This window comes from Colossoma macropomum, unplaced genomic scaffold (assembly GCF_904425465.1).
Source record: "Colossoma macropomum unplaced genomic scaffold, Colossoma_macropomum, whole genome shotgun sequence".
Taxonomy (NCBI): domain Eukaryota; kingdom Metazoa; phylum Chordata; class Actinopteri; order Characiformes; family Serrasalmidae; genus Colossoma; species Colossoma macropomum.
The window spans coordinates 11115928-11142995 of record NW_023494810.1 but is presented as its reverse complement, the minus strand read 5'-3'; the positions used below and the strand labels follow the sequence as shown (position 1 = coordinate 11142995).

The 27068-nt window shown below is 37.8% G+C and overlaps 1 protein-coding gene across 2 annotated transcripts; it reads left to right on the top strand.

Annotated features, from left to right (window-relative positions):
- Positions 1-2942: 2942 nt before the first annotated feature.
- Positions 2943-26790, top strand: rbck1 (RanBP-type and C3HC4-type zinc finger containing 1). Of its 2 annotated transcripts, none has more exons than XM_036559747.1 (14): positions 2943-3075; positions 5687-5755; positions 6751-6795; positions 9966-10110; positions 10794-10890; positions 16972-17134; positions 18621-18745; positions 18954-19127; positions 19502-19662; positions 20322-20433; positions 21506-21685; positions 22317-22415; positions 23317-23460; positions 23955-26790. In XM_036559747.1, exons 3-14 carry the CDS (start codon positions 6759-6761, stop codon positions 24033-24035), a joined length of 1518 nt encoding a protein of 505 aa, XP_036415640.1. In that variant the 5' UTR covers positions 2943-3075; positions 5687-5755; positions 6751-6758; the 3' UTR covers positions 24036-26790. The 2 variants fall into 2 exon arrangements, with proteins under 2 accessions (XP_036415640.1, XP_036415639.1); XM_036559746.1 differs by having other exon boundaries at positions 16936-17134; positions 23955-26788.
- The last annotated feature ends 278 nt before the right edge of the window (positions 26791-27068 follow it).

The following is a 27068-nucleotide window of genomic DNA, read 5'->3' as shown; positions in this document are numbered from 1 at the left end:
ATAAATAAAAATAATGCATGACCACGACTTAGTAAGGTGTGGGAAGAAGATAATTAAGTCATAGCCATGACTTAGTAAGGTGTGGGAACGAGATAATTCGTCGTGGCTGCGACTTTCTAAGGCATAATTTCGTTCCTATGCCTGACTAAGTCATGGCCACGACTTAATTATCTCGTTCCCACACCTTATTAAGTCACGGCCATGTGTTAGGATCTCGTTCCCGCACAATAGTACGGCATGGCCACACGTTATCTTTATTTATATGGGAAATCAGCAGGGCTGGTTAGGATTTCGTTCCCACGCCTTACTAAGTTGTGGTCATAACTTAATTATCTCATTCCCATGTCTTACTAAGTCATGGCCACCACTTAAGTATCTCATTTCCTCACCATTATTTTTATTTATTTGGGATGTCACCAGCAGGGCTCTGTACACACATGCACAGACTGAGAGAAATGAAAGAAATCAGAGTGAGGGTTCACATTCAATGAAAAACCTCATTACTGAGCTCAAATCCAGCTCTCTTCATCTGATTTCTTAATCAGATTTCTAGGCTTTGATCTGATCTAAGAAATCTGAGTGTGCTGTTTAAATGACCACTCAGTGTGTAAAGTAAAAGTGATAGTGTGCATGAAGAGCAACCAAAAAGAAGTAAATAACAACGGACGCACCGTTCTCACTACTGAGATTTGATTTGATTTACTTAAAGCACTGAAGAAAGGAAACCACTGCAGTTGATTGGAAATAGAAGTTTATGTTCAACTGATTTTAAGTTTTCAGAATATAAAATTGCAGTGTGGATTTTTTTAAATCCCCTTCTACTGACGTATAAATTCTGAAATTCTTCTTGTGACGTATAAATCTTTGAACGGCCTTGCTCCTCAGTACCTCAGTGACCTTATGTCCAACTGACATGCCCACTTAGATCACAAGGTGTGGGCTCATTATTAGTACCTAGAATTAATAAAGTTATGTCAGGGGGGAGAGCCTTTTCATACAAAGCCCCCCAGCTTTGGAACAACCTTCCAGTCAGTGTTCGGGAGTCAAACACAGCCTCCATCTTTAAGTCTAGGCTAAAAACTTACCTGTGTAGTCGAGCCTTCGGTTAATTAGTTTTCCCTAGACAGAGAGCCCTATGGTAATCTGGGAATGTTGGTTCTGAACTAACTATGTGTCCCCCTTATCCCCCCCCCCTTTCCCTGAGCTGAGCGGCTGCCCGTCCCAAGAGGGTCTGATGTGAAAAGCACTCTATCACGTCCCAGGGGGATGTGATGCGGCCGGCGCACTGCACGGAAGTGTAAAACTGCATCCACTTATACTGTTCTGTGTCTGTGCTGTTATCCGGTGTCGACCAGAGGAGGATGGGTTCCCCTTTTGAGTCTGGTTCCTCTCGAGGTTTCTTCCACCTGTTGAGGGAGTTTTTCCTTGCCACTGTCGCCAAGGCTTGCTCACTGGGGGCGTGGACCCGGATTCTCTGTAAAACTGCTTTGTGACAACATCTGTTGTAAAAGGCGCTATATAAATCAATTTGACTTGACTGACTTTCAGTGTTTACATGCATTTTACGCTTATATCAGCTAGCTAATGGCCAACTAACCATCTCAGTAGTGGGCTGGAGGTTAGGGAACCAGCCTTGTGACCAGATGGTCGCCAGTTCGATCCCCTCAGCTGACAGTATGTGACTGAGGTGCCCTTGAGCAAGGCACCTAACCCCCAACTGCTCCCTGGGTGCCGTGGATAGGGCTGCCCACCGCTCTGGGCAAGTGTGCTCACTGCTCACTAGTGTGTATGCAGTGTTTTACTGCACAGATGGGTTAAATGCGGAGGTCTAATTCCAATGTGTTCAGACACAGTTGACTAAAAGGTTCATTTCATTTCAATTAATATGAAGGCAAGCAGTGACGCTGATGCTTTGCAGCTCTAGAAGGGACTAGCTAGTGTACTAGTACATAGAGTGCAAGTGTGCCAACTGGAACACGGCTCACTGTTATGTTCATGATACTTTTTCTGGTAAATATTAATTTTACAATCAGCAAATTTACACTGAAGCGCTGCACTGCCTAACAAACATCTGCATTTTGTAACGTTTAAACAATTAATACTGAACAACTGTATTTGGTATGATAAGGAAAACTGCATAGTAATTAACTGAATAAATATCTAACTAACAATACACATTTGTTTAGTTATATATTTCATACATAGTATTATATTATATGAGTAAATGAATTAAATTATAAAAATGTCAATTGACAATATTGTGTTAATTACTTTTATGCTCACTGTAAAGCACATTAACTTAATAACACATTAACTTTTAACATGTAAAGTTTTTCTCCATTTTATTATTATTATTTACTGGCAGAATAGGAAACATGGCTTTTGTTTACTCCTCAATATAATACATATACAAAAAAATACATAATAAAAACATGCACTTAATAAAAATAAATATAAAAAACATATAAATAAATAGAAATACAATGCATGTAAAAACATAAAAAAAATACAAAAGATAATAAAATAAATATAAAATTACAAATATAATTATAAATAAATACACAAATACATAGCAAATAAATTCCATATAAACATATAAAGATATATTAATGTATTAGTCATCATCAGTAAATATCTATAAATAATATAAATATTTAAAGCCTTAATTGTGCTGTTATAACAAGATTAATTTTAAGATTATAACAAGATTAATTTTAAGATTATTTCAAATTATGTCTCAAAATAAACAGGACTTATTTATAAGACTAAAGACTTGTAAGGTATGAAGTAACAGAAATATAAGAGAAACAGTAGAAATAAATGAAAGAACAGTAAACGTTAGCAGTCTAATTAGCTCAGTGATTTCTGTGAATGATGTTGTCTTTTATTATGTAAATCCCATCAGTTTAGTGAAAGGTTGCTAAACTTGTTTTGACACTGAGCAGGAATCTCAAGCTGGAGCCACTTCCTGAAGTCTCCTCTTCTTTCGCTTTTCATTCAGCGCTGCTTTAAACGACGTCAGGAAACTTCCAGTCGCCCAATGTTCGAGCTGAAGTGGTCGGTTTTTCTCTGAAGGTACGTTTTTCTGTCTGTTTCTTCCTTTTTAGCTTAGAATAAACGACGAAACTAAAGTTGGCTGCTTGTTCGACAGCTTCTTATTCGAATTACACCGTTCCACCTTAAATGGTGCAACAGTTACATTCTGGCGCCTCAGGCAACAGAACGGAACTGCTGCACCGTTTAAGGTGGAACGGTGTAATTGGAATAAGTTAAATTTAGCCTCGTCGGGAAATGATACTAATAAAAACGTAAAGACCCGACAGTGTTGTGTTCCTAAGGTAAAAGTCTTCTTAACTCCAGTGAAGTAAAGATAACTAGCAAAGCAACTCGAGGAAGTAAACATCCAGTACTGGGTTCCTTATAGAACAGCTGTGGAACCTCACCTTCGCACCTCCAGCATCTGTCAACAGAGGAACTTAAGTTTCTAAGGCTCTGTTCTTCTCTCTCTGCTCTGAAATAAGAAGTGAGACCAGTCACTGTAGAGGCTGAACCTTTAGAAGAGAAATGGAACCCAACCAAAGGAAAAGAACCAAACATGCTTACGATGCACTCCTAAAAAGATGGTTCTTCAAGGGTTCTTTAGTAAAAGAAATTGTTCTGTTTAGAACCAAAAGTTCTCTATAGAACCATTTCATGCCTTAATGGTTCTTTGCATGGTGAAAAGGTTCTTCATTGTTATATAGGACCATTTTCTTAAAGGTTCTACCCAGAACCATATACACATATATTTGACAAATATTTTAGATGTAAGCTTGAAGAGTATTTGAGAAAAGGTAAAAAAAAGACTCATAGGAAAGATGGTTCTTAAAGCGTTCTTTAGAAAAAGGATTGGTTCTTTTTAGAACCGTTTTATGCATGAATTGTTCTTTGCATGGTGAAATGGTTTCTCAGATTGATGGAGAAAGTGTTGTATATGGTTCTAAAAAGCACCAAAAAGGGTTCTGTTATAGTTATAATGTCAAGCTTGTAACATCAGAAGAACCCTTTTGGTGCTTCATAGAACTGATTTTAAAAAGGTTCTATACAGAACCATATACAGCAAATGTATCTGACAGTTATTTTAGATATAAGCTTGAATAGTAATTGAGAAAATGTAAAAAAAGACTCATAAAAAAGATGGTTCTTCAAGGGTTCTTTAAAAAAAGGAATGATTCTATTTAGAACCATGAGTTCTCTATAGAATCATTCCCTGCTCTAATGGTTCTTTGCATGGTGATAAGGTTCTTCAGTGTTGTATATGGTTCTATATAGCACCAAAAAGGGTTCTGCTCTAGTTATAATGTCAAGCTTGTAAAAACAGAAGAACCCTTTTTGGTCCTATATAGAACCAACTTCGAAAAGGTTCTATATAGAACCATATGCAACACATATGTTTCTCCATCAATCTGAAGAACCATTTCACCATAAAAAAAAACATTATGGTATGAGATGGTTCTATATAAAACCCGCTGGCTCTAAATAGAACCATTATCTTTGCTAAAGAACCCTTGAAGAACCATCTCTTTAAGAGTGTAGTACAAGTAAGCTACTCACAAGTACAAATCCATTCACATTATACTTAAAGGGGAATTCCACTGAATTTTCAGAATTTCTTCATAATGAAATAGGAGTCATTCAGAGTGGTTTGGTGTGAAATGCTCTGTTCTGGAGAAACTTCCTGAGCCAGAATCGTTCACAGTGGTGGTGATAGGAACCAGACGTCTGAAGAGTTTAAATAAGCGTCTAAAAGCTACTTCACAGAAAAGGCTTCCATGAAATGGTTATGATGCCTGAGATGTTGTTTTAGGACAGTTTAGAGAAGGTTTTGGCCTAAAACACATATTTAAAATCCATTCATGGCAGATGGGACATGCTGTCAAAATAGTCCCAACAGAAAAACGTATTGTTTTCTTATGTTCACCACTATTTTTAAATCCTTGTATAGCCTCGCCCCCTCCTACCTTGCTGCAGTCGTACTCTTCAGCATGCACTCTTCACTCCTCTGACTCACAATCTGTAGAATACATTCAAGTGATATAGATGGTAATCTTGTCAGAGATCAGATTGAAAAATGTTGGCATTATCCTTTAACATGACATACACTGTGTGTCCAAAAGAATCCAGACAGTGTTCGAGCGAATTCAGCCTCCCATTGTTGACACAGGCGTTCACTGGAGCTGCGTTTTCTCGAGTGATATTTTTTGGGACTGTTGGAGTGATCCAGCATCAGTACCTGACCTCACCAATGCTCTCGTAGCTGACTACAATTAAATCCTCACTGATTTCAGAAGAAATGCTGTTGACAAACTTTTGGACATGTAGTGTCTGAACAGCCTGGGATTGTTCTTTTAAATAATAATAATAATAAAGATAATAATAATAATAATAACTTTATACATAGAGCACTTTTCATACCAAACAGTGATAGAGCAGATATGAGTATTAAATTCAAATCATATACAGCAAATTAAAAAGATAAATATCAAAAGAGAGGTAGAATTTGAGGCAGAAGTAAAGAGATGTGCTGTCAGATATTTCTTAAAAGTGATTATCGAGTTTGACTGTCTAATAAAAGGTGGAATTGAGTTCCACAGTTGAGAAGCAAAATAATTTACAGTCTCTTTGTGTTTTCTGTATTTTACTGAAGGTGTCATCTGAAGGCCAGAATCTACAGATCTGAGATTGCGTGCTGGAACACAGACAGGCATTCTGTGAGGTAAGCAGGTGCTACGTCATTTTGAGCCTTAAAACTAGTAGCAGAACTTGTTTTTGGTAGGATTCGTGCTGCTGGATCTTTTATGAGCTGCAGAGGATGGATGGTTTTCTCCAGTAAGAAGAGCATTACAGTGATCAACTCTGCTTGTAACCGAGTTCAAGAGGCTTTATTGTCAGTTCAGCTCCATACAAGTACACAGTGAAAATACCTTCAGGACCAACACAGGAACACAAGGGCAAAACAATACAATATACACAGTGCAGATAATACAGTGCAATAAATATAAAATGGGACAGTCCAGGGTACTGAGAATATGTAGACTGTGCAAAGCAGGATGTAACATACTATGACATATTAGCAGATTAGCTGCTATCCTAGCATTTATGAGCATAGCAGTCACTGAGGTAGCAACCAAAACAGCATCTATTTGGTTGGTACAGTACTCGAGCAGCCGATATTATTAAAGGAATAAAATGTGTAAAAATGCAAGAAGGCAGATATGAATTATATTGAGTGGAGTATTTCAGTGTCACAGACATAATCTGGAATTTCAGGAAGTGTGGGTGTCCGGCAGGTCAGTCGGTAGGAGTTGAGGAATCTGATGGCTTGTAGAAACTGTTGCACAGTCTGGCTGTGAGGGCCCGAGTGCTGCTTTACAAATGCATGAACAAGTTTCTCTGCATCGCTCTGAGACACAAAAGGCCGAACTTTAGCAATATTTCTCAAATGATAAAAAGCTACTTTAGTGACTGTGTTTACATGCAGGATAAACAGAGCTCAGAGTCTAAGATAACACCCTGGTTTCCTCCTTCAGATTTGTATATGAAGCAAAATAGTAGCTTCTCATAAAGCATCTTTTCTCTGAATTTTAGTGCCAGGATTTTCTTAGGAAAGATTTTTTGAATGAGCTTAGAGTTGAAATGTTCTTTAGATCAATGTAATTAATGCCCTCATGGATTAATTCTTCTTTTTTCTTGATTATTTTTTATCTTCAGATCCAGCCATGGCAGCGCCTTATGACTCTGGCAGTGTAAAAAAAGGTACAGAGAAGGATAAGTCACAGTTTAATGCAATATAAGGAGGTCCTCCGTTTGGTAATATGTTAGAATGGAAAGAAGCAGTGAAGTTAAAAAATATATTTTTCTGTTAAAGGGAAATTCCACCAGTTTTTACAAATTTTCAACAAAGTCATTCAGAGTGGTTTGGTGTGAAAGAGTCCATTGGAGAGAAGCTTTCTGATTTCTTTACAGTAGTGGTGATGGGAACCACGGGTCGCCATGTCTACAACTCAAATATAGCCTTTTTATTTACTATACAAAACCACCAGTGAACCTACAAAAGTCTTTTGAGTTTTATATGTAATGTTGACAGTAGTAAAATAGTGGTAAATGTGTTAAAAATACAATTTATTTGGGGACTTATCATAAAACAGTATAAAACATGTTTATAACCATGTCATGTAATAACTTTCTGTAAGGGAGCTTTTTACCACGAATGTGAACTATTCTGATTCAGTAAGTTTCTCAACAAACCACTTTTGAATGACTTTGTTTACACCTTAACCATTTAATCATACACAAATTTTGTAAAATCTGTGGAATTCCCCTTTAACTCATTTGGCAACAACCAAAGCAACATGATGTGTTTATTGACAGTTTAAACACAGGTGATTTTCTGTTGCTGTTGCAGTGCTGTATACTTACTGTATACTGTGCTGCATATTTTATGGGAAAAAACCTTCACACTCTGATAAAAGTCCCTAGTCTCCTAATGTAACACACCTGATTATGCTGATGAACCTTGAGCACCCTCTGAAAGGAGGAAGCAGGTGTATCTGCTTAGATCTGCAATAAAACTCTGTAAGAGCTCATTAACAGTCATTTGGATGTTATTGCTAAAGACATTTAATCTAACATTTTACTGTCTTTTGAAAAATGAATTTGCATTTATTTTTAAAAAGTTGGTGATACTTAACTTTTAACTTGTGGTCTGCATACTTTCCTATTTGGTTATGTTTAAGACTGTATGCACAAGAAAAATAACAATAAAATGAAGAAGTTAGAATAGTTGTCATCATTACCATCATTAGAGATGACACTAATTTTCTTTTCTGATGCTGATAATAAAACCTGCTTTAAAGTGTCTTTTTAAAAGCAGACAGACAGTCGATAAGGCAAACAAATAAAGTGAAAAGCAAGACAAGCCAAACATAAAAAATAATGAGAATCAGGCAGTATACCGAACAAATAAAGAACAAAATATACACATACAAGCACACGTTCAGCATCTTTGTACCAAACATAGTCTACTGTAGTAATCTGTGTCAGTAATAAATAGGAAATATTGTTTTCTCTGTAACCACACAATAGATTAGTATGACTTTGTCTATATAGTTGTGTGCAAAATTTGAACACACTTTAATAAATTTTATTGATGTTCTACGTGAAAATTAGTTAACACATCCTCTACAGAGAACACAGTTAAATATGGCATTTTTCTGCAAATTTACTGTATGATGTCTGTTTATTTCCTGAATGTAGCCTATTGGGGAAAAAATAATACCTAAAATATAAAATGTGCTATAACTTTTTCACAGGCCACATTTTATGTCTTTTTTCCATTATGTTAAATTCAAATAAACATTGGTTGTGCATTAAAAAGTGCAGAAGTGTGTTCTCTTCAGAGGATGTTAACTCATTTACTCTTAAAAATCAGCAACAAACAAATCATTTGATGAGGGGAGGCCAGTCTTTTGCATACGACCGTATATGAGAGGTGGGTCAGTGAATCAGCTGGGATAGCAGACCCTGATGCAGGATCTCTCGCTTCATCATAGAGGTTAAACATGAGCTGTAGTTGTGTACAGTAAGGTTCTGGCAACATGACTGACCTTCACAGCTGTTACTGTTGTAATTCTGATTATTGGTGTAGTTTACTGAAGTTTTACAATTACAGTAAAGTATCTTAGAGTACAGTACTGTATATTTATATGTCCTTTTCTGGTGACTAAGCTAATCATACACTGAGCGTGTGCTGATCTCATCTCTAGTCATACACTGTAAAACAATGGGCCTCATTCACCAACTCTTCTTAAGAATCCTTATTTGGGATTTGTTCTTAAGTAAGAACAGAATCTACACACACTCAGGAGCACAAAGGTGAGAATAATTTTGTCAAAAATCTGACGTAGACTTTTTCTTAAGACCTTTCTCGAGAAATAATTTAACTTAAGAAGATGTTGGTGAATAAGGCCGAATATATTTAACCTGGTTCCCTTAAATTTTTAAATTAATTTAACTTCAGATAATGTCAGCTGAATGTAAAACACAGGTTATTGTTCTCTTAAAGCAGTGGTTCCCAAGCCTGGTCCTGGAGGACTTCCTGCCCTGCACATTTTATTGTATTCCCTATTCCCAATGCGTCTGATCCAACTAATCTGCTAATTAACAAGCCCTTCCTGAGTTGAAGTGGGTGTGTTTTGGCAAGAAAGCACACAAATGTGCAGGGCAGGGATCCTGCAGGACCAGGGTGGGGCACCACTGTCTTAAAGAGCCCACAATGTGCAGAACAGATTTTTTTTTAAAATTAAAGACTTTGATGAATCTATAAACATTGCTAAAGTTTTGAACCATACCGTTCACTTCCCAGTTCATACAGTCCAAATGTGGAAACTAACTTAAACAGATCGTTTTGAATTCACTGATTCTGTGATGTACCATTTTCATACATCCACCTATTCAGCCTGTAGCTGTTTAGCCCCACCCAATCTCACTGAAGTTATAAGGAGTGTTTCAGCCTCAACTCCTTTTTGAATGAGACACAAATCAGCCTATCAGAACAGAACTCATTCACATACAGTCTTAAAGGTACAGTAAGAAAAACAGTCTGTTTAATTTCAAGGGACAAGAGAGATCGGATAAATTATTATGGATTTCGGGTATAAAAATACCAAAAACGTTGTAAGTGGACCTCAGGGTGAAAATATAAAATACAAGAAAAATGTTTGATATGTGGCCTTTAACTTACTTAGGATTTTAAGGCAACCAGGTTGCAAACTTTTCAAAGATGGAGCATTGAATTTTTTAGTGTAGTAATAATTAAATAGATTTTACTTTCACTAGTGGTATTTCTGTACGCCCTGAAGACCCTGTAATATAATAATGCATCAATGTCTGATTAGATTTGTATGATATCTTTTGTTATCTTCCAGCGGAGGACGTGGCCTGCCTGCTTACTGAGGCTATCAATACAGGCAACAAAGCAGAGGCAGTAAGATGTCTAGACGAGCTCCTTCCACTAAACGTGCCTGTGTCTGTGCAGCTCAGTCCTGAAGCCTATTCTCGAGAGTCCTTCAGGTGTGTTATCAAAAAACAGCACTCATCTTTGATTCCCTGTAGAGTGAGGAGAGATTCTGAGAGTTAAAGGGGAATTCGAACAATTTTTAACATTTTTTAAACTTAATTCAATCGTTAAGACTGAAAGACAGTCATTCAGAGTGATTTGATGTGAAATTTGTTGTAGAGGAACATACTCGCTCAGATTTCTTTACAGTGGTGATGATAAGAACCAGGGGTCACCCTGTCTACAACACAAATATAGCCATTTTATTTACCATCCAAAATCACCTACATGTGTTTTTATATGTAATGATGATGGTAAAATGGTGGTAAATGTGAAAAAATACATTTTCTTTATGTTCTGTTTTGCTATACATTCCTGCGTGTACCTCAGCGCCATGAGTTAATTCGTGATTTTAAAATTTTAGGCAAAAATCTTCTCAAAGCTATCATAAAATGTGTCGGTCATCAGGCAATGTATTCATAATCATCTCATGTAATAACTTTTTGTGAGGGAACATGAGACTCTTTAGGCGTCTGGTTCCTGTTAACACCACTCTGCACAATTCTGTAGTTTCTTTATTATTGAAACATTCCACACCAAACCAGTCTGAATGATTTTATTTACTTCTTAGCAATTTTATTACACAGAAATTTGGAAAAATCCCATTTAAATGACATAACCTGCTGTGTAACTGCAGGCTGAGAGTTGGGGTTGAGGATGCACTGTCTGATGTCAACATACCTATCACAATGCTGGTAAATCCAGGCATGACAGTCGCAGAGCTGAAAGAAAAGGTAAGCAAGAGTACATTATGCAGTTATTTTATTCACTTAATTTAATTGTACAAATAATTGATTATTTTCTTAAGTTGTTGTTGTTTTTTTATAATCTGAATAAAAAAAGACATCTCTTGCATCTCTTCTATTGTGAAATATGATCTTAAAATATTGTGATTTTTTTGTTTTTGCCATATCACCTGCATGAAATATTTATTACACATTTTTATAACCTAAGAATAAGTCAGCCAGTGTGCATTGCAGTCCATGTAGTTACTGAATAACAAGCCATAGGATGCATTACAGTTAGGATTTCAAAATAAAGGATTGCTTTGGCCACTATTCTACCATCTCCACCATTTCCTCTGAAGGTGCATGAGATGTGGAGAAGATTGCTGATCTGTAGAGAAAGTTTTGGAGGCCCTGGGTCTCATTCATGTCAGCAGTACAATTAAATTCACTGTTTCCTTTTTGGGAAGTGAAAAGAGGTTGTGCAACAATGCGTGTCTTGCGTTGTGTCATGTTGGACTACTGTACTTCCTTGATCTTTTGTATAGCAACAAAAAGGGTTCTTCTATTGTAACAAGCCTGACATTGCAACAGTAGAAGAACTCTTTTTGGTGCTATATAGAACCCTTTTCAACAAGGTTCTATAAGGAACCATAGACAGCACATTCTCTAACAGTCTGAAGAACGCTTTCATGATGCAAAGAACCGTTTAATCATAGAAAGGGTTCTTTGAGTGTTCATGGTTCTATATGGAATTTTCTTTACTAAAGAACCCTCAAAGAACCATAATTTTTAAGTGTGTAGACCTTTTTAAGGTAGTTTAGTGAAAGACTTTCATAAGGGATACGACAGTATTCTGATCGTCCATCCCTGATAGTAACTTGGCTCTGCCGTCAGCTGTTAGATCAGGAAATTTTCATCTACTGACCACTTCAGGCCCCAAGAAGGAACACAGGCCAGATGGAAATGGTGCCTTATTGAAGCTTCATTTATACTACTGTGTCAGTCCAGATGGTCCCAGACTTTTTCACACACAATTTAAAAGCTCTACCTACATATTTTCTCTTTAGATTTTCTCCTTTCTGTCCAAGATGTGTTCAGTTAATGTACAGTGGTGTGGCTCCTTCTCACACTCCCAACTCAGTTTTTCTGTTTACCTTTTTATGTGGTCAATCTATTTTAACTGCCTATTTGCTTGAACTAGATGCCAAGCATCATTTCTTTTTGTGTAACCGCTGGCCCATAGATTGTTGCTGGGGTAAGGGGGGCTGGAACACACACTACGTTACAGTGCATCCTGGGGACTGTAGTGCATCTCAAGGTGAAGCGGGCTAATAACAATAGAAAATTTAAATAATTTCGCAGACCAAATAGGACTGTCACGGGCCTGACTTGGCCCACGGGCCTTGTGTTTGACACATGGGATTTAGAGCAATTATTTTATGCTTAAAAAACTATTACTCTTAATATTACTACTATTATTATCATCATTAATGTTATTATGTTTGTATATATATGTACATATATATATATATATATATATATATATATATATATATATATATGTTATTATTATGTCTATATATTTACTTTTGCTTTTTTTAGCTGTCTATATGACTAAACCTTTTTGTAGTCATTTTTACTATTATTTGTGTTATCATTTTAGGGAGAGAGAGAGTGAGTGAGTGAGTATTGTAGAGCATGAGTTTGTGTCTTCTGTATTATCAGTTAAAACTTGTTGTACATGAGTCATGTACTTTTTTATGTCATACGCGCCCGACTGTTCATAAGTCTAGTGATGGTTTTCTATAAACGGCAGTGCTCCAGTTTTGTCTGCTTTGTTAAAGTAAGACCCACAAACTGTGAGAGGTTTCTGGTATGGATAGATCAAATTCCACCCAAGGAAACTGATTTTGCAGCAAGGAATAGATTTACTCCATGCACAGCTAGATTAGACCACTTTTCCCCCCAGCGAGAGGGGGCTTGGATGTGGAAGCTAATGAAAGCAATCAAATATATTGTTTACTGAATCAATGCAGGAAGCTACTTGGTTGTCATCTTAGCCTTACTAAGTGGTGGCTACAACTTGTCTCATTCCCACACCTTACTAAGTCGTGGCTTTGCCTTAACTATCTCATTCTTACACTTTACTAAGTCATGGATTTAATGTAACTGTCTCATTCCCATGCCTTACTAAGTCGTGGCTTTGACTTAAGTATTTCATTCCCACGCCTTACCAAGTCATGGCTTTGACTTAACTATTTCATTCCCACGCCTTACTCAGTCGTGGCTTTGACTTAAGTATTTCATTCCCATGCCTTACTAAGTCGTGGCTTTGACTTAACTATCTCATTCCCACACCTTACTAAGTTGTGGCTTGGACTTAACTATCTCATTCTCACGCCTTACTAAGTTGTGGCTTGGACTTAACTATCTCTTTCCCACGCTTTACTAAGTCGTGGCTTTGACTTAACTATCTCATTCCCACACCTTACTAAGTCATGGCTTTGACCTAACTATCTCATTCCCACACCTTACTAAGTCGTGGCTTTGACTTAACTATCTCATTCCCTTGCCTTACTAAGTCGTGGCTTTGACTTAAGTATCTCATTCCCACGGCTTACTAAGTCGTGACTTTGACTTAACTATTTCATTCCCACACCTTACTAAGTCATGGCTTTGACTTAACTATCTCATTCCCACGCCTTACTAAGTCATGGCTCTGACGTAACTATCTCGTTCCCACACCTTACTAAGTCGTGGCTTTGACTTAAGTATTTCATTCCCATGCCTTACTAAGTCGTGGCTCTGACGTAACTATCTCGTTCCCACACCTTACTAAGTCGTGGCTTTGACCTAACTATCTCATTCCCACGCCTTACTAAGTCGTGGCTTTGACTTAACTATTTCATTCCCACGCCTTACTAAGTCATGGCTTTGACTTAACAATCTCATTCCCACGCCTTACTAAGTCATGGCTCTGACGTAACTATCTCGTTCCCACACCTTACTAAGTCGTGGCTTTGACTTAAGTATTTCATTCCCATGCCTTACTAAGTCATGGCTCTGACGTAACTATCTCGTTCCCACACCTTACTAAGTCGTGGCTTTGACCTAACTATCTCATTCCCACGCCTTACTAAGTCGTGGCTTTGACTTAACTATCTCATTCCCTTGCCTTACTAAGTCGTGGCTTTGACTTAAGTATTTCATTCCCACGCCTTACTAAGTCGTGGCTTTGACTTAACTATCTCATTCCCTTGCCTTACTAAGTCGTGGCTTTGACTTAAGTATTTCATTCCCACACCTTACCAAGTCATGGCTTTGACTTAACTATTTCATTCCCACGCCTTACTCAGTCGTGGCTTTGACTTAAGTATTTCATTCCCACGCTTTACTAAGTCGTGGCTTTGACTTAACTATCTCATTCCCACACCTTACTAAGTCATGGCTTTGACCTAACTATCTCATTCCCACACCTTACTAAGTCGTGGCTTTGACTTAACTATCTCATTCCCTTGCCTTACTAAGTCGTGGCTTTGACTTAAGTATCTCATTCCCACGGCTTACTAAGTCATGGCTTTGACTTAACTATTTCATTCCCACGCCTTACTAAGTCATGGCTTTGACTTAACTATCTCATTCCCACGCCTTACTAAGTCATGGCTCTGACGTAACTATCTCGTTCCCACACCTTACTAAGTCGTGGCTTTGACTTAAGTATTTCATTCCCATGCCTTACTAAGTCGTGGCTCTGACGTAACTATCTCGTTCCCACACCTTACTAAGTCGTGGCTTTGACCTAACTATCTCATTCCCACGCCTTACTAAGTCGTGGCTTTGACTTAACTATTTCATTCCCACGCCTTACTAAGTCATGGCTTTGACTTAACTATCTCATTCCCACGCCTTACTAAGTCATGGCTCTGACGTAACTATCTCGTTCCCACACCTTACTAAGTCGTGGCTTTGACTTAAGTATTTCATTCCCATGCCTTACTAAGTCGTGGCTCTGACGTAACTATCTCGTTCCCACACCTTACTAAGTCGTGGCTTTGACCTAACTATCTCATTCCCACGCCTTACTAAGTCGTGGCTTTGACTTAACTATCTCATTCCCTTGCCTTACTAAGTCGTGGCTTTGACTTAAGTATCTCATTCCCACGGCTTACTAAGTCGTGGCTTTGACTTAACTGTTTCATTCCCACGCCTTACTAAGTCATGGCTTTGACTTAACTATCTCATTCCCACGCCTTACTAAGTCATGGCTCTGACGTAACTATCTCGTTCCCACACCTTACTAAGTCATGGCTTTGACTTAAGTATTTCATTCCCATGCCTTACTAAGTCGTGGCTCTGACGTAACTATCTCGTTCCCACACCTTACTAAGTCGTGGCTTTGACTTAAGTATCTCATTCCCACGCCTTACTAAGTCGTGGCTCTGACGTAACTATCTCGTTCCCACACCTTACTAAGTCGTGGCTTTGACTTAAGTATTTCATTCCCATGCCTTACTAAGTCGTGGCTCTGACGTAACTATCTCGTTCCCACACCTTACTAAGTCGTGGCTTTGACTTAAGTATTTCATTCCCATGCCTTACTAAGTCGTGACTTTGACGTAACTATCTCGTTCCCACACCTTACTAAGTCGTGGCTTTGACTTAAGTATTTCATTCCCATGCCTTACTAAGTCGTGACTTTGACGTAACTATCTCGTTCCCACACCTTACTAAGTCGTGGCTTTGACTTAAGTATTTCATTCCCATGCCTTACTAAGTCGTGGCTTTGACTTAACTATCTTGTTCCCACGCCTCACTAAGTCGTGGCCCCTCCAGCCTGTAACTATGCCCTCCTAACATAGAATTCTTGCTACGTCACTGGTATAAAGAACCTTTCAGAACAGTGACGTTTAAAGAACCACCATTGTGATGTGAAGGTTCTACTTCTACACCAGTTAAAGCTTTTTCTTCCCCAGAACCTCACATCCAAGCCTGGAGCCAGTCTGTACAGCAGCTCAGTATACACACAGCTGCTGTACAGATTTTTAGATGAGCCTAATGGATGAGCTGTAGTGGTTAAGATAAACAGTTCACTTGGTTTCTCTGTGTGGCGTTCTGAGAACTTCCTTATGAGGTTTCATTGATTGTGGATTAGTTTCTCTTTGCTTGAAACGTCTTGTAAATTTGCTCTGTTTTGCGTTGGAGATGCGTCATGTAACTTTACAGCTTTAGCAGACGTGTCAAACTGCATTCTTCTTCTCTCTGCTTTAACTCACAGCTTATCAAGTCTAAAGAGAATCGGGTGGATGGAAAAGTGACATTCCAGGGCTTAAATCTGATACTGGTGCGTTAGTGGTGTATATAGAGTGAAAACTGTGAGTGTGAAATTGGAAAAAATATATTCACCAACAGTTTAACCCTCCTCAGACCTCATGGAATGTTTTGTTTACTGTGTGATGTTTTTTTTTCATTGTTTTGCATGACTTCAAATTGGACTACTATTAGTCATTTTTAAGTCTTTTGGGAAAGTGAAGGCTTTATGTGTAAAATGGTAAACTTTTTATCCAGTCACATGCCTTCCTGTTGCAGCCTGCACCTCTTTTTCACCCACACATTAAAATCATCTGTAAAAATCATCATTCTTCTTTTTTATATTCCAAGTTGATGAATTCATCAATATTATAACTATTTCTTTCATTCCTGGATAATGATTGTGGCAGTGTTTATGAGTTTGTCACTCATAAATGTTATTGTTGGGACAGTCTTATTTGTGGTAAGAGAAACAACTCATTTTGTATTTTTACATTGAAACAAGAAAATCAGAAGTGCAGACTCAAACCAGTCTATACTGAATGAAAATCAATCATAAATATAATTATACATGTAACCATATAGTTAATTATGCAATTGCAATTATATTTAACTAATTGCATAATGCAAATCAACAAAAAATGTAATAATCATAACCCTATAATAATCAGTAACCCTAGACCTCTAACGTTTAACATCAGTGTTTTTGTTTGTAACATTACAATGTAGTTTATTCCTTTACAGATAAATCGTGACTACCGCTTCCATCCGTCTCTGCAGTGTTGGGTTATCGGGAGACGTCTCGCTCAGGACACAGACACGCTGTTCAGTCACAACGTGACAGAGGACAACGACCAGGCCTTCCTCTACATCAGATCCGCCCAGGCTGCCAGTTTCAGCCGTGAGCAGCAGAAGCAGGAGGAGGAGGACAGACGGATAGGAGGTAGCAAACCCTCTCCGATTGTTTTTCTCCATTTATATACAGCACTGTGAAAAGTCTCCGGTGTCCAGACTTCTGTTTCAGTCTCCTATAACTCAGAAATAATAAGTTGTGATAGTTAATTTGTGGCCACAATTTAGTAAAGTGTGGCACAGAAGTGATTAAGTAATTCCCATGCTATACTAAGTGGTGGCCATGATTTAAATATTTGCTTCCCACGTCTTACTAAGTTGTGGCTTTGACTTAACTATCTCATTCCCATGCCTTACTAAGTTGTGGCTCTGACTGTACTGTCTAATCCTTACGCCAGTCTAAGTTGTGGCTCTGACTTAACTATCTCATTCCCACGTCTTGCTAAGTTGTGGCTCTGAATTAACTATCATTCCCATGTCTTACTAAGTTTTGGCTCTGACTTAACTATTTTATTCCCACACCTTACCGAGTTGTGGCTCTGACTTAACTATCTCATTCCCACGCCTTACTAAGTTATGGCTTGGACTTAACTATCTCATTCTCACGCCTTACTAAGTTGTGGCTTGGACTTAACTATCTCATTCTCACGCCTTTCTAAGTTGTGGCTCTGACTTAACTATCTCATTCCCACGTCTTACTAAGCTTTGACTCTGAACTAACTATTTCATTCCCACGCCTTACTAAGTTGTGGCTGGGACTTAACTATCTCATTCTCACGCCTTTCTAAGTTGTGGCTCTGACTTAGCTAATCCGTGGACGCAGTGGATGCCATTTCCATGTGTTAGTAAATTGTGGCCATGCATCATCAAGTAGGAATGTCACCAGCAGGGCTATATATAGTTTCCCTGTACTTTCTGAATGATAAAGTCTTAGAATGTCATAAACCCAGGATTTTAAATAAAAAGTAACACAAATGTTTAGTTTTTAAAAAGGTATTGATACGTTGTGAGGCGGTTAGAAGATTTGGTGTCTGGACACCCAGCCACTTCATGTTAAATTCTGTCAGCAGCACAACTGATTTATTTGAGTGAGGGATTGATTAGATTAGATAATTGGATAAACTAGGTGATGGATGGTAACTTGAAATACTGGGCTTCCTCTAGGAGAGCTTTGGAAATGGTTAAGCTAAATGCACCACATTTTTAACCACAATTTATTTTATTACTGTTCATTTGTATTTATTCTGCTCTTTTTCCCAAGCAAAAACACGTACTGCCCAGATAAAGCAGTCACCTTCTGCACAGTGCTGTACTTGACTTTCATTTTCTATAGTGTAATATGTAGCTTGATAAATGATCATTATTCTGTGTATCTAGTTTAGGCAGAGATCTGTAACACAGTTAATCACTGCTGCATACATTTTTACGGCGCTGGTTTATGACATGCACATTGAACTGGCTTAAAAGGCCATTCAGCGCTGATGATTCCACTGTTGCTCAATTGCTGAAATCAGCTGTCAAGTAAAACCAGTGTAGAGCAAAATGTTTGACTGACTTGCTTTCATTGCTGCCTTAAGGTATAATTGAGAACATTGAAACATTCACCCTGCAAGCCAGAGGAGCGGAGGAGTTAGGAGCAAGAAGGAAACAACCTCCATTGCTTCCTAAACCTAGATGTCCCCCACCAGTTCAACCTAAGCCGGTAAAGTTTGATGTGTTGGCAAAGGTGGTGTTATATAGATCTTTATGACCACATTGCTGCATACCCAAAGCAGGCCATGCCAGACAAGAACGCAGCATACTTCACTGTATCCTATTTGTTATCACCTGTTCATTAGTAAGACGTTACTTTGTACTGATAGTGTTTCTGTCATTGTCGTCTCGTTTATTTTAATGGGATTGTGCTGTAGGTTGGCTGGGCATGCGTGCAGTGCACCTACGTGAACAAACCCACTCGGCCAGGGTGTGAAATGTGTAGTGCAGACAGACCCCCAAACTACGAAATACCAGATTTGTACCAACCAGATGAAGAAGAGATCCAGAGACTTCACCAAGAACAGCTGGCTAGTTTACAGTATGAACAGGTAAGCTGAATACTCTGTACAGAACCTTTTCTAACAGTAAAGATGTAATAATGAGGCTTGGTATTACATATACGGTGCTATATGCAACATATAGGTTTTACAGTACAATGCATTACACATATGTTATACAGATATGTAACATACAGTGCTGTGAAACCAATCTTTCATTTATTTAATTTATTTAATTTCTTGTCAGAACAGACATTACATACATGTTATGCATTTTTCAGTGTCAGGAAAGAAGCAGGAAACATACATATAAAACGGAAAATTACACTTCATGTGTAGAACTGCTCTTCATGTGCAGTTGAAACACTGGTGGAATGATTTAGTGATTATCTCTATTTGTATTTTTTCATTTTTGTTTGATTTAGTCCATTATCGAAGAACGGGAGAAGAACTTTTACAATCTGCTGGAGATCGATGCTCATGACCTTGTGAGCAACATGGAGGAGCTGGAGTGCACGATCTGCTATTGCCCAGTCATGCCAGGAGAGGGTGCCACACTCCGAGAATGCCTCCACAGCTTTTGCAGGTACTGTCTGAGGAAGAATAATTACACCAGAGACAGTTTGGAGGGAGCCTGCCCACTTTCTGTTCATCCCGTTTTACCAGAACATCACTGCAGAACGGGGCTGAATGGAACCAAACCACCCCAAACATTCATTAAAGGGCTCATATGTTCCATTTTTCTTGTATTTTATTTTTTCCCCTTGAGGTCCATTTAGAACCCTGGTGTAGTTTCATGCACCAAAAATGGTCATAATTCATTTTTAGACTATTTTCCTGCCTCTCCTTATGCCTAAGAATTAAAAAGGCTAATTCTGTTGCTGTGCTTTAGAATTGATGTAAATTAGCTCTATTCTAATTGGCTGTCCTGTATTGCGCCTCATTCAGAAAACACTCAGAGCTGAAACATTCCCAAGAACTTCATTATAAATAAGCAGAGCTAAACAAGGCAAATTTGTGTAAATGTGACATCACAGAAACAGTTGCAGCATAGTTTCCATATATGGACTGAATGGACTGGGTAGCAAATGGTACATGGACTTGGTAGCAAATGAGTCATTTACAGATACACTTTTGCATAAAAGGTCCATTGGCTCCCATTCATTTTGAACTCTTCAAGATTATTAAGTGGAAACAATAAATGCAGCTCAATATGAGTTTTTTTTCCCCTTGTTTTCTAATCAGAGAATGTCTGAAACAAACCATTTTGAACTGTACGGATGCAGAAGTAAAGTGTCCTTACTTAGATGATGCATATTCCTGCGCCTGCACGCTTCAGGACCGAGAGATTAAAACAGTAAGACCCTCTTCTAACAGTTTTACATTGAAATGGTAACCAAACTCCTGTATTTTTCAACTAATGAGCCCCAGGTTTGACACTGAAACTCTGTGGACCTTCAGGGCTGTCAGTGAATTGCTTTTAATTACCAGAAGTTGAAAGTTACTAATATCATTTTGTCATTTTCATCATTTTAATATCATTTATAATTTTAATATCTGTTTAAATATAGTTTACATTTACATTCTGTCTAGACAGGTTTGAGTCTGCACTGTCTTCTTTGTTTGTTTCAATGTAATGAAATAAGAAAAATGTGACAGGCAAAAACAGAAAGGATGTTTTTTCTTTCTGCAAAACAAAACTGTACAGATAGCAATAATTTTTCATTAGGGATGTAACAGTACAGCAAATCACATAGCTGTGACTCCTATCGCAGTGTAACATATTGTATTGGTATATTATGACTAGCATGTTAGCTTGTGGCTAGCAAGTTAGCTTGGGGCTAAAATATTAACTTGTAGCTGGAGCATTAGATCAGGATAGGATCATTATGAAGAACAACTTTTGTTTCAAAAATTGCACTTTTATAACATGTAATACTGTAATGAACTGAAAATTGAAAAATGAACTTTTTAACATAAGGCATGTTTTAGGCACTCCTCGTTTTTGCTGTAACGAGACAGAATTGATTTGAATAAATCGTTACACCCCTCTTTTTCATCAAATTCATCAGAAATAAAATTTCTCCTACCGGTTCATCCGGTATACTGGTTGACCTTAAATGCTGATCCACTTTAAATGAAGCAGCAGTTGCATTCTGGCAACTGTAAAGACGCTTAACAGTATCTGCTGTCCCATTTAAGGTGGATTGGGAAATTTGAAGAACAGTATCTGCACTTATTTGTGGCATACTGGTATAACTCGGAAGAAATTCGACCAGTGAAGAAACATACCACAATAAAAAGCTTAAATTAAATGATACCATGACGTAAATGTTTGGCCATACTGCCAGAAATAGTGTTTCTAAGTAAATTATTCCTTTATTATTACTGGTATCCCAGGATGCTGCTGATCGAGATTTCTCTTAAAGCTTCTGTCACAGGAGGAGTACCAGAAATTCTTGGAACTGAGGCTGAGCATTGCCGAATCTCGCAGCGAGAACAGCTACCACTGCAAGACCCCGGACTGCGCTGGCTGGTGCATCTTTGAGGACGACGTGAACGAGTTCACCTGTGGCATCTGCAACGAGACAAACTGCCTCCTCTGCAAGGTGACCTGGAAATCCCAACCGTCTCCTTTTACAAAAAACCCTCAGTAGTTTTCTATACTGCAACAGCAAACTGTCACCTGATGTAATGTTTGTTTAGTTTAATTGTCCTTCAGATATTTTCCTGTCATTTCCATCCCATACTAACACTGCTAATAAGGAATCATAGTCTGAATGTGTTAATGAAAATGAGATCTGCTAATCTGCTCTTAAATGTTTAAAGTAAATTTTAGGTTAAAGTGAAAATGAAATTTGGGTCTTACCCCAAATGTATTTGATCAGCTGAGATGTGTTTGGTGTCTGAAGTTTTAGTTTTACACTGGAGTTACGAGGCTAATTGACCTGATATAATAAAGCTGATATCTAATGGAAGCTTATAGGCAGCAGGTATTGCTGTACAAACTGCATGTCTAAATCATCACACCTGCCTCACACTGTGTCAGGTAATCTCTAATACACTTGATTATGCAGAAGTGCATACAAAATTAAGACTGCATGATGGCTGCTAATCCTGTTGTGAAGTACTTTTGTCCATTTTGGCTAATTCACTTCATCTGGGTTGAAGAAAAATTATGTAGATTAGATTTTTCACTGAACTTGTGTTTCATGAACGGGCTTGGTTTGTCTTCTCTAGGCCATTCATAAAGGAATGAACTGTAAAGAGTACCAAGACGACCTTCGTGTCAGAGCAGAGAACGACACTGCAGCCAGAAAGACCACCGAGATGCTTGAGGTTAGTAAGCCAAGACACGTCCACAATCAGCCTGTAACCCTAAGAAATGGTGTAGTCTAAGGAGGGGAAGTGGGGAAGCAACCACCACCGGTTTCCTGTGCCCAGTTTTTGTAATAAATAATTACATCATCAACACCTGTAAGATCAGAGCACAACGACCAAACAAACAAACAAAGAATTGTTCGGTCAGTGTGCCATGTTTGATTATTCTGTCCCCATTGACACTGTTGTAGAATCATCTCCTCCATCTGAATTCATGCGACCATGCAAAATATTTTTTTTTAAATTCAGGAAGATTTGAATTTATTCAGGAGTTTGAAGGAAATACCATCAGTCCCTTTTGAGAACATACAGGTCTTAAAATAGATTTTTGACAAAATAATTTTGAGAACTGACTGAAATATTGCAATCTGGCAATAATAAAAGGATCTTGTCCATTAAATGAACGTATTGTGTCAATTTATGAAGATAAAATCAAAATCAGGGATCAGTTAATATTTCAGATCAGTTCAGTCATTCATTGAAATCAGTTAAACTCAATGTTTAAGATGCAGAGGGCAAACTTAAAAAAATCATAACTGGAAAACTAACTGGAGCACATTTTTGAAATTTCGCATGGCTGCAAGAATTAAATTGAAGTTTTATTTACGTTTTTAAATGGAAATGCATGATGTGACTGGACAGGCCTTAGGTGAGTAAGTGTGGAATGATGCTATGTTGACCTGTTGATTGCTGTTTTACAATTATCTCCTTGCAAATAGCTGTAAAAGTTAAGGTTCGCAAGCTAAAGCTATTAGCATATTTGCTAACAGCTACCCTTCCACCTCCCCACTATCATACGTGAACAGTTACGCCTCAAACTGTATGATACTTAACCAGCTTTGCCTGGCGTCTGCTCCAGATGCTGCTGCAGAACGGAGAAGCCATGCACTGCCCTAAATGCAAGGTGATTGTGCAGAAGAAAGACGGCTGCGACTGGATTTGCTGCCTCATGTGCAAGACGGAGATCTGCTGGGTGACCAAACAGGCTAGATGGGGGCCTCAGGTAATTATACGTCAACACTGATAACTTTTCTCATGTCAGTTTTGTTGAAGCGTTATAGCCCATCCAGACCACTTCGCATATCTCCAGCAGACTTATTGGAAACTCCTAGGATCTCTTAACAGCTCAGTTGGTGGAAGATCATTTTATTATATAGCACCTAAACTCTGGAATAGTGTTCAAAAGGATGTTAGGAATGCAAACTTGATAGGTGTTTTAAAATCCAGATTGAAAAATTAAACTGTTCACACTTGCCTGTGTCTAGAAATATGTCCTGTTTGTGTAGCTCTTGATGAACTTGATGAAAGTAAAAAGTGCTATTTAAAGATGTATAATTATGATTATAGTTTTAGCTTAGTTGACATATGAAAACATGCTTAGAATACCTTAGAAAATATGTAGATTTTGTGTTTGCTACTCTTTAATGTTACCCATTAAATCCAATTTACTGCACAGATCTTATCTTGAGTTAATGTGGACCTGTTCTGTCTCCTCAGGGTCAAGGAGACACATCAGGCGGCTGCAGGTGTCGCGTCAATGGAGCCCTTTGTCACCCAAAGTGCCAAAACTGTCACTGATCTCTGTCTCCTCTCCTACCATCACACGCCGTATCTAACACCTTGGAAATGTGGGAGGAATGCAGTCCTGCGACTAGCAGAGCGAAGCTTTACTGAGAGGGTAATCATTGGAATTGTGAATCATTGGTGGGTGCATCATCATAGAATTCGTAATCTTCCTAACACATAGTTTACAAACAAGAATATCATATAGGGACCAAATTTTGCTTGGATAAATCGATGACCAAACTGTTTTTTGGATATATTGATGGCCAGAGTGGGTCTGTTCTTGCACAGTCAACATTATAGCATTAATTAGGCTGGCTTTACATGGTGAAAATTTCATGCAACTAGTTGCGTGTTGCGAGTTGTCTCCAACATAATTGCCATGCAATATGCAAGTTGCTTGGCTCTAATGAGCAGCCAGATTAGCAGCTCTTCTTTATTGAGGCACCGTATCATTTTCACTATACAGTTATCCAGGAGGTGTAACTCACATATTTGCATCAATTTGATTGTATTTGTATATTTTTTTCAGCTGTCATTAATATTTGTTTTTTATATCTATATTATAATAATAAATGGTACCACAAGCAGCTCTTTAAACAGCTGTCTGTGTTATCTGGCTAGTTAACCAGCTGTTTACAGAAACATTATCTTTGAAAAACTCACTTTTTTTGTAGTTATGGCTCAGGAAACTGTCAAAATCAAAAAAGTACCAACCATATCTCCTTTTTGTAACCACCCAATAACCAATCTTTGTTTTTGTTTCTTTTTCATTTGCTGTTTTCAGTGTGTTATGCAACTCAAGTGCAGTTTAGTTTCATCTAGGTTTCGAGCAACTAAAGTTGCCTCAAAGTTTCACTGTGTAAAGCCAGAGTTCTCACAGGTCCAGATATTAGGGATTTTCCTCTGTGCTATTACTTAAGATGGCAAAGTAGCCAACCAGTTGACCCAATCATCCAAAAGTTTGGAAATACTTCTCAATCACACAAATAAATTGTAAAATATAGATTAATTTATCATAAACTAGATACAAAAATCAATTTTATGTTTCGTATTTGAAGCTGGGAAAAACAATGCTTTTTTGTCAAGTTATTGGCCTCGTAATTTAAACACCAATTGAAATACAAGCTGTTCTGGATATTCGTTTGTTAGGTATAATTTTATTCTTTGTTATGCACCTTCTTAGTCATTTAATTATTTATGTATTTGCAAAAAAATGGTTTTATAATGTTGAAAACATTAGGACTCATTAAACAACCATTGTTAAGATGAATTTTCTTCTTAAAACCACTTACGTTTTTACGCAGATTCTTACATTTACCAGTGTTTTCTTATCTGGGATTTGTTCTTAGGTAAGAATAGGATCTACACACACTCTAGAGCACAAAGGTGCGAACAGTTCTGCGGTTTAAAAACATGTCATGAATCTGACGTAGACTTTTTCTTAGAACCTTTCTCAGGAACATATTTAAGAAAAAACAGGGAAATATTGGAGAATGAGGGACTTAAACGGTAGTGTACATTACATTGACACCCAGAAGCACTTACATGGATTATAATGAGCAAATGCTTGTAGACAGTATCTGCAGAGTTAGATACAGTATTGTGAAAAAATATTTGGACCTTTCCAGGTTTTCCCCATTACTGCATATTTGTCACAGTGAACACTCAACTCAAAACACATTTGTTAATTGTCTAATTGATTTATGGAGCAAAGTTACCCAACATATCAGTCATCCATGTGAAAAAGTAATTTCCTTCCTTAAAATGAATAGCTTGCTTTGTCACCTTTAACAGCAACCCACACTATGATACTACCACCACCATGTTTGAATGCGGGTGTAATGGTCCTATTGTGAAATGCAGAACTGGCATTAAAGACTCATCTGTCTGTACAACAGTATCCCAAACATTGTCCAGGTGCTTTCTTGCAAATGTAAGGTAAGCACTGGCGTTTGTTTTGGTTAGCAGTGTTTTCTGCCTTGATACTGGTCCATGAGCCTATCATGAGCACTGACCTCAGCTTTAGTGTGGTAAAGCTTCTGTAGCGACTATGTCGGTTTTAATAGCAAACTTCAGTATGAGTGAGGTTTACATTTAAAAGGGCTGGACTGGATTCAAGCCTGGCTGTACTCAACCAGCTGAATCTCATTATCAGTTAAATTTGCTGCTTGAGTTAAAAGGGGAGGAACTACATTTTCACCCAGGTGATTTGCATGGTGGCTATCTTTGCTCCTTAAATTAATTAAATAATAATTTAAAATGTATTTTGTGCTTGATAAGGTTCTCTTCGTCTGATAGAGGAAATCAGGAACGGGCAAATACTCTTTTACAGCACTGGATTCTAGATCCAGATTTAAATAGGTCTGATTTCGAGATTCATAATCCATAATGTGGATTACGGAAAAAGGACTTGATTAATAGCAACTGATGTCTCAGATGAAGGAAAATCAGGTGTGGATGACGTAACTGGAGCTATAAAAGTTGATCTGAAGGCTGTGATTTTGTTGTTTGATAAATGCACTCATGCACATGTTTAAGCCTTTAAACTGTTATTATTATTTGAAAACCTAAATTAATCAAATGTATTTGTATATTTGACTGATAAAATAAACTTTTATTAAAATGAATAAAAAAGAAACAAAAGCAGAATATTTAAAGTTTATTTGAACTGGAAAAGAAGGCCCAATGTGCAGTATTGCAGGGAAAACCTTCAGATTGTACAAGGGGGAGTGATTCTTTGTGCGTCACATACTCAGTTTACTTTAAAAGGCAAATTTTAAAGGGACACTGCGGACAAAATAAAAAAGTGACCATAGCTACATCTGCTGAAACATGCCAGGGGTTGGCGGGGTTGGTGCTGTGAATTCTATCAAAAAAAGTGACTGAGTGATGCAATGCAGAGCTACAGAGAACTTCATCACGAACGAAAAAACATATCAAGCTCAGTTTTAGACCAGAATGCCCCTTTAAGCGTGTTAAACATAATTTTATTTGGTGAAAAACTGGTGTCTTTCAAATACGAATAAACACAGATAAGCAAATACC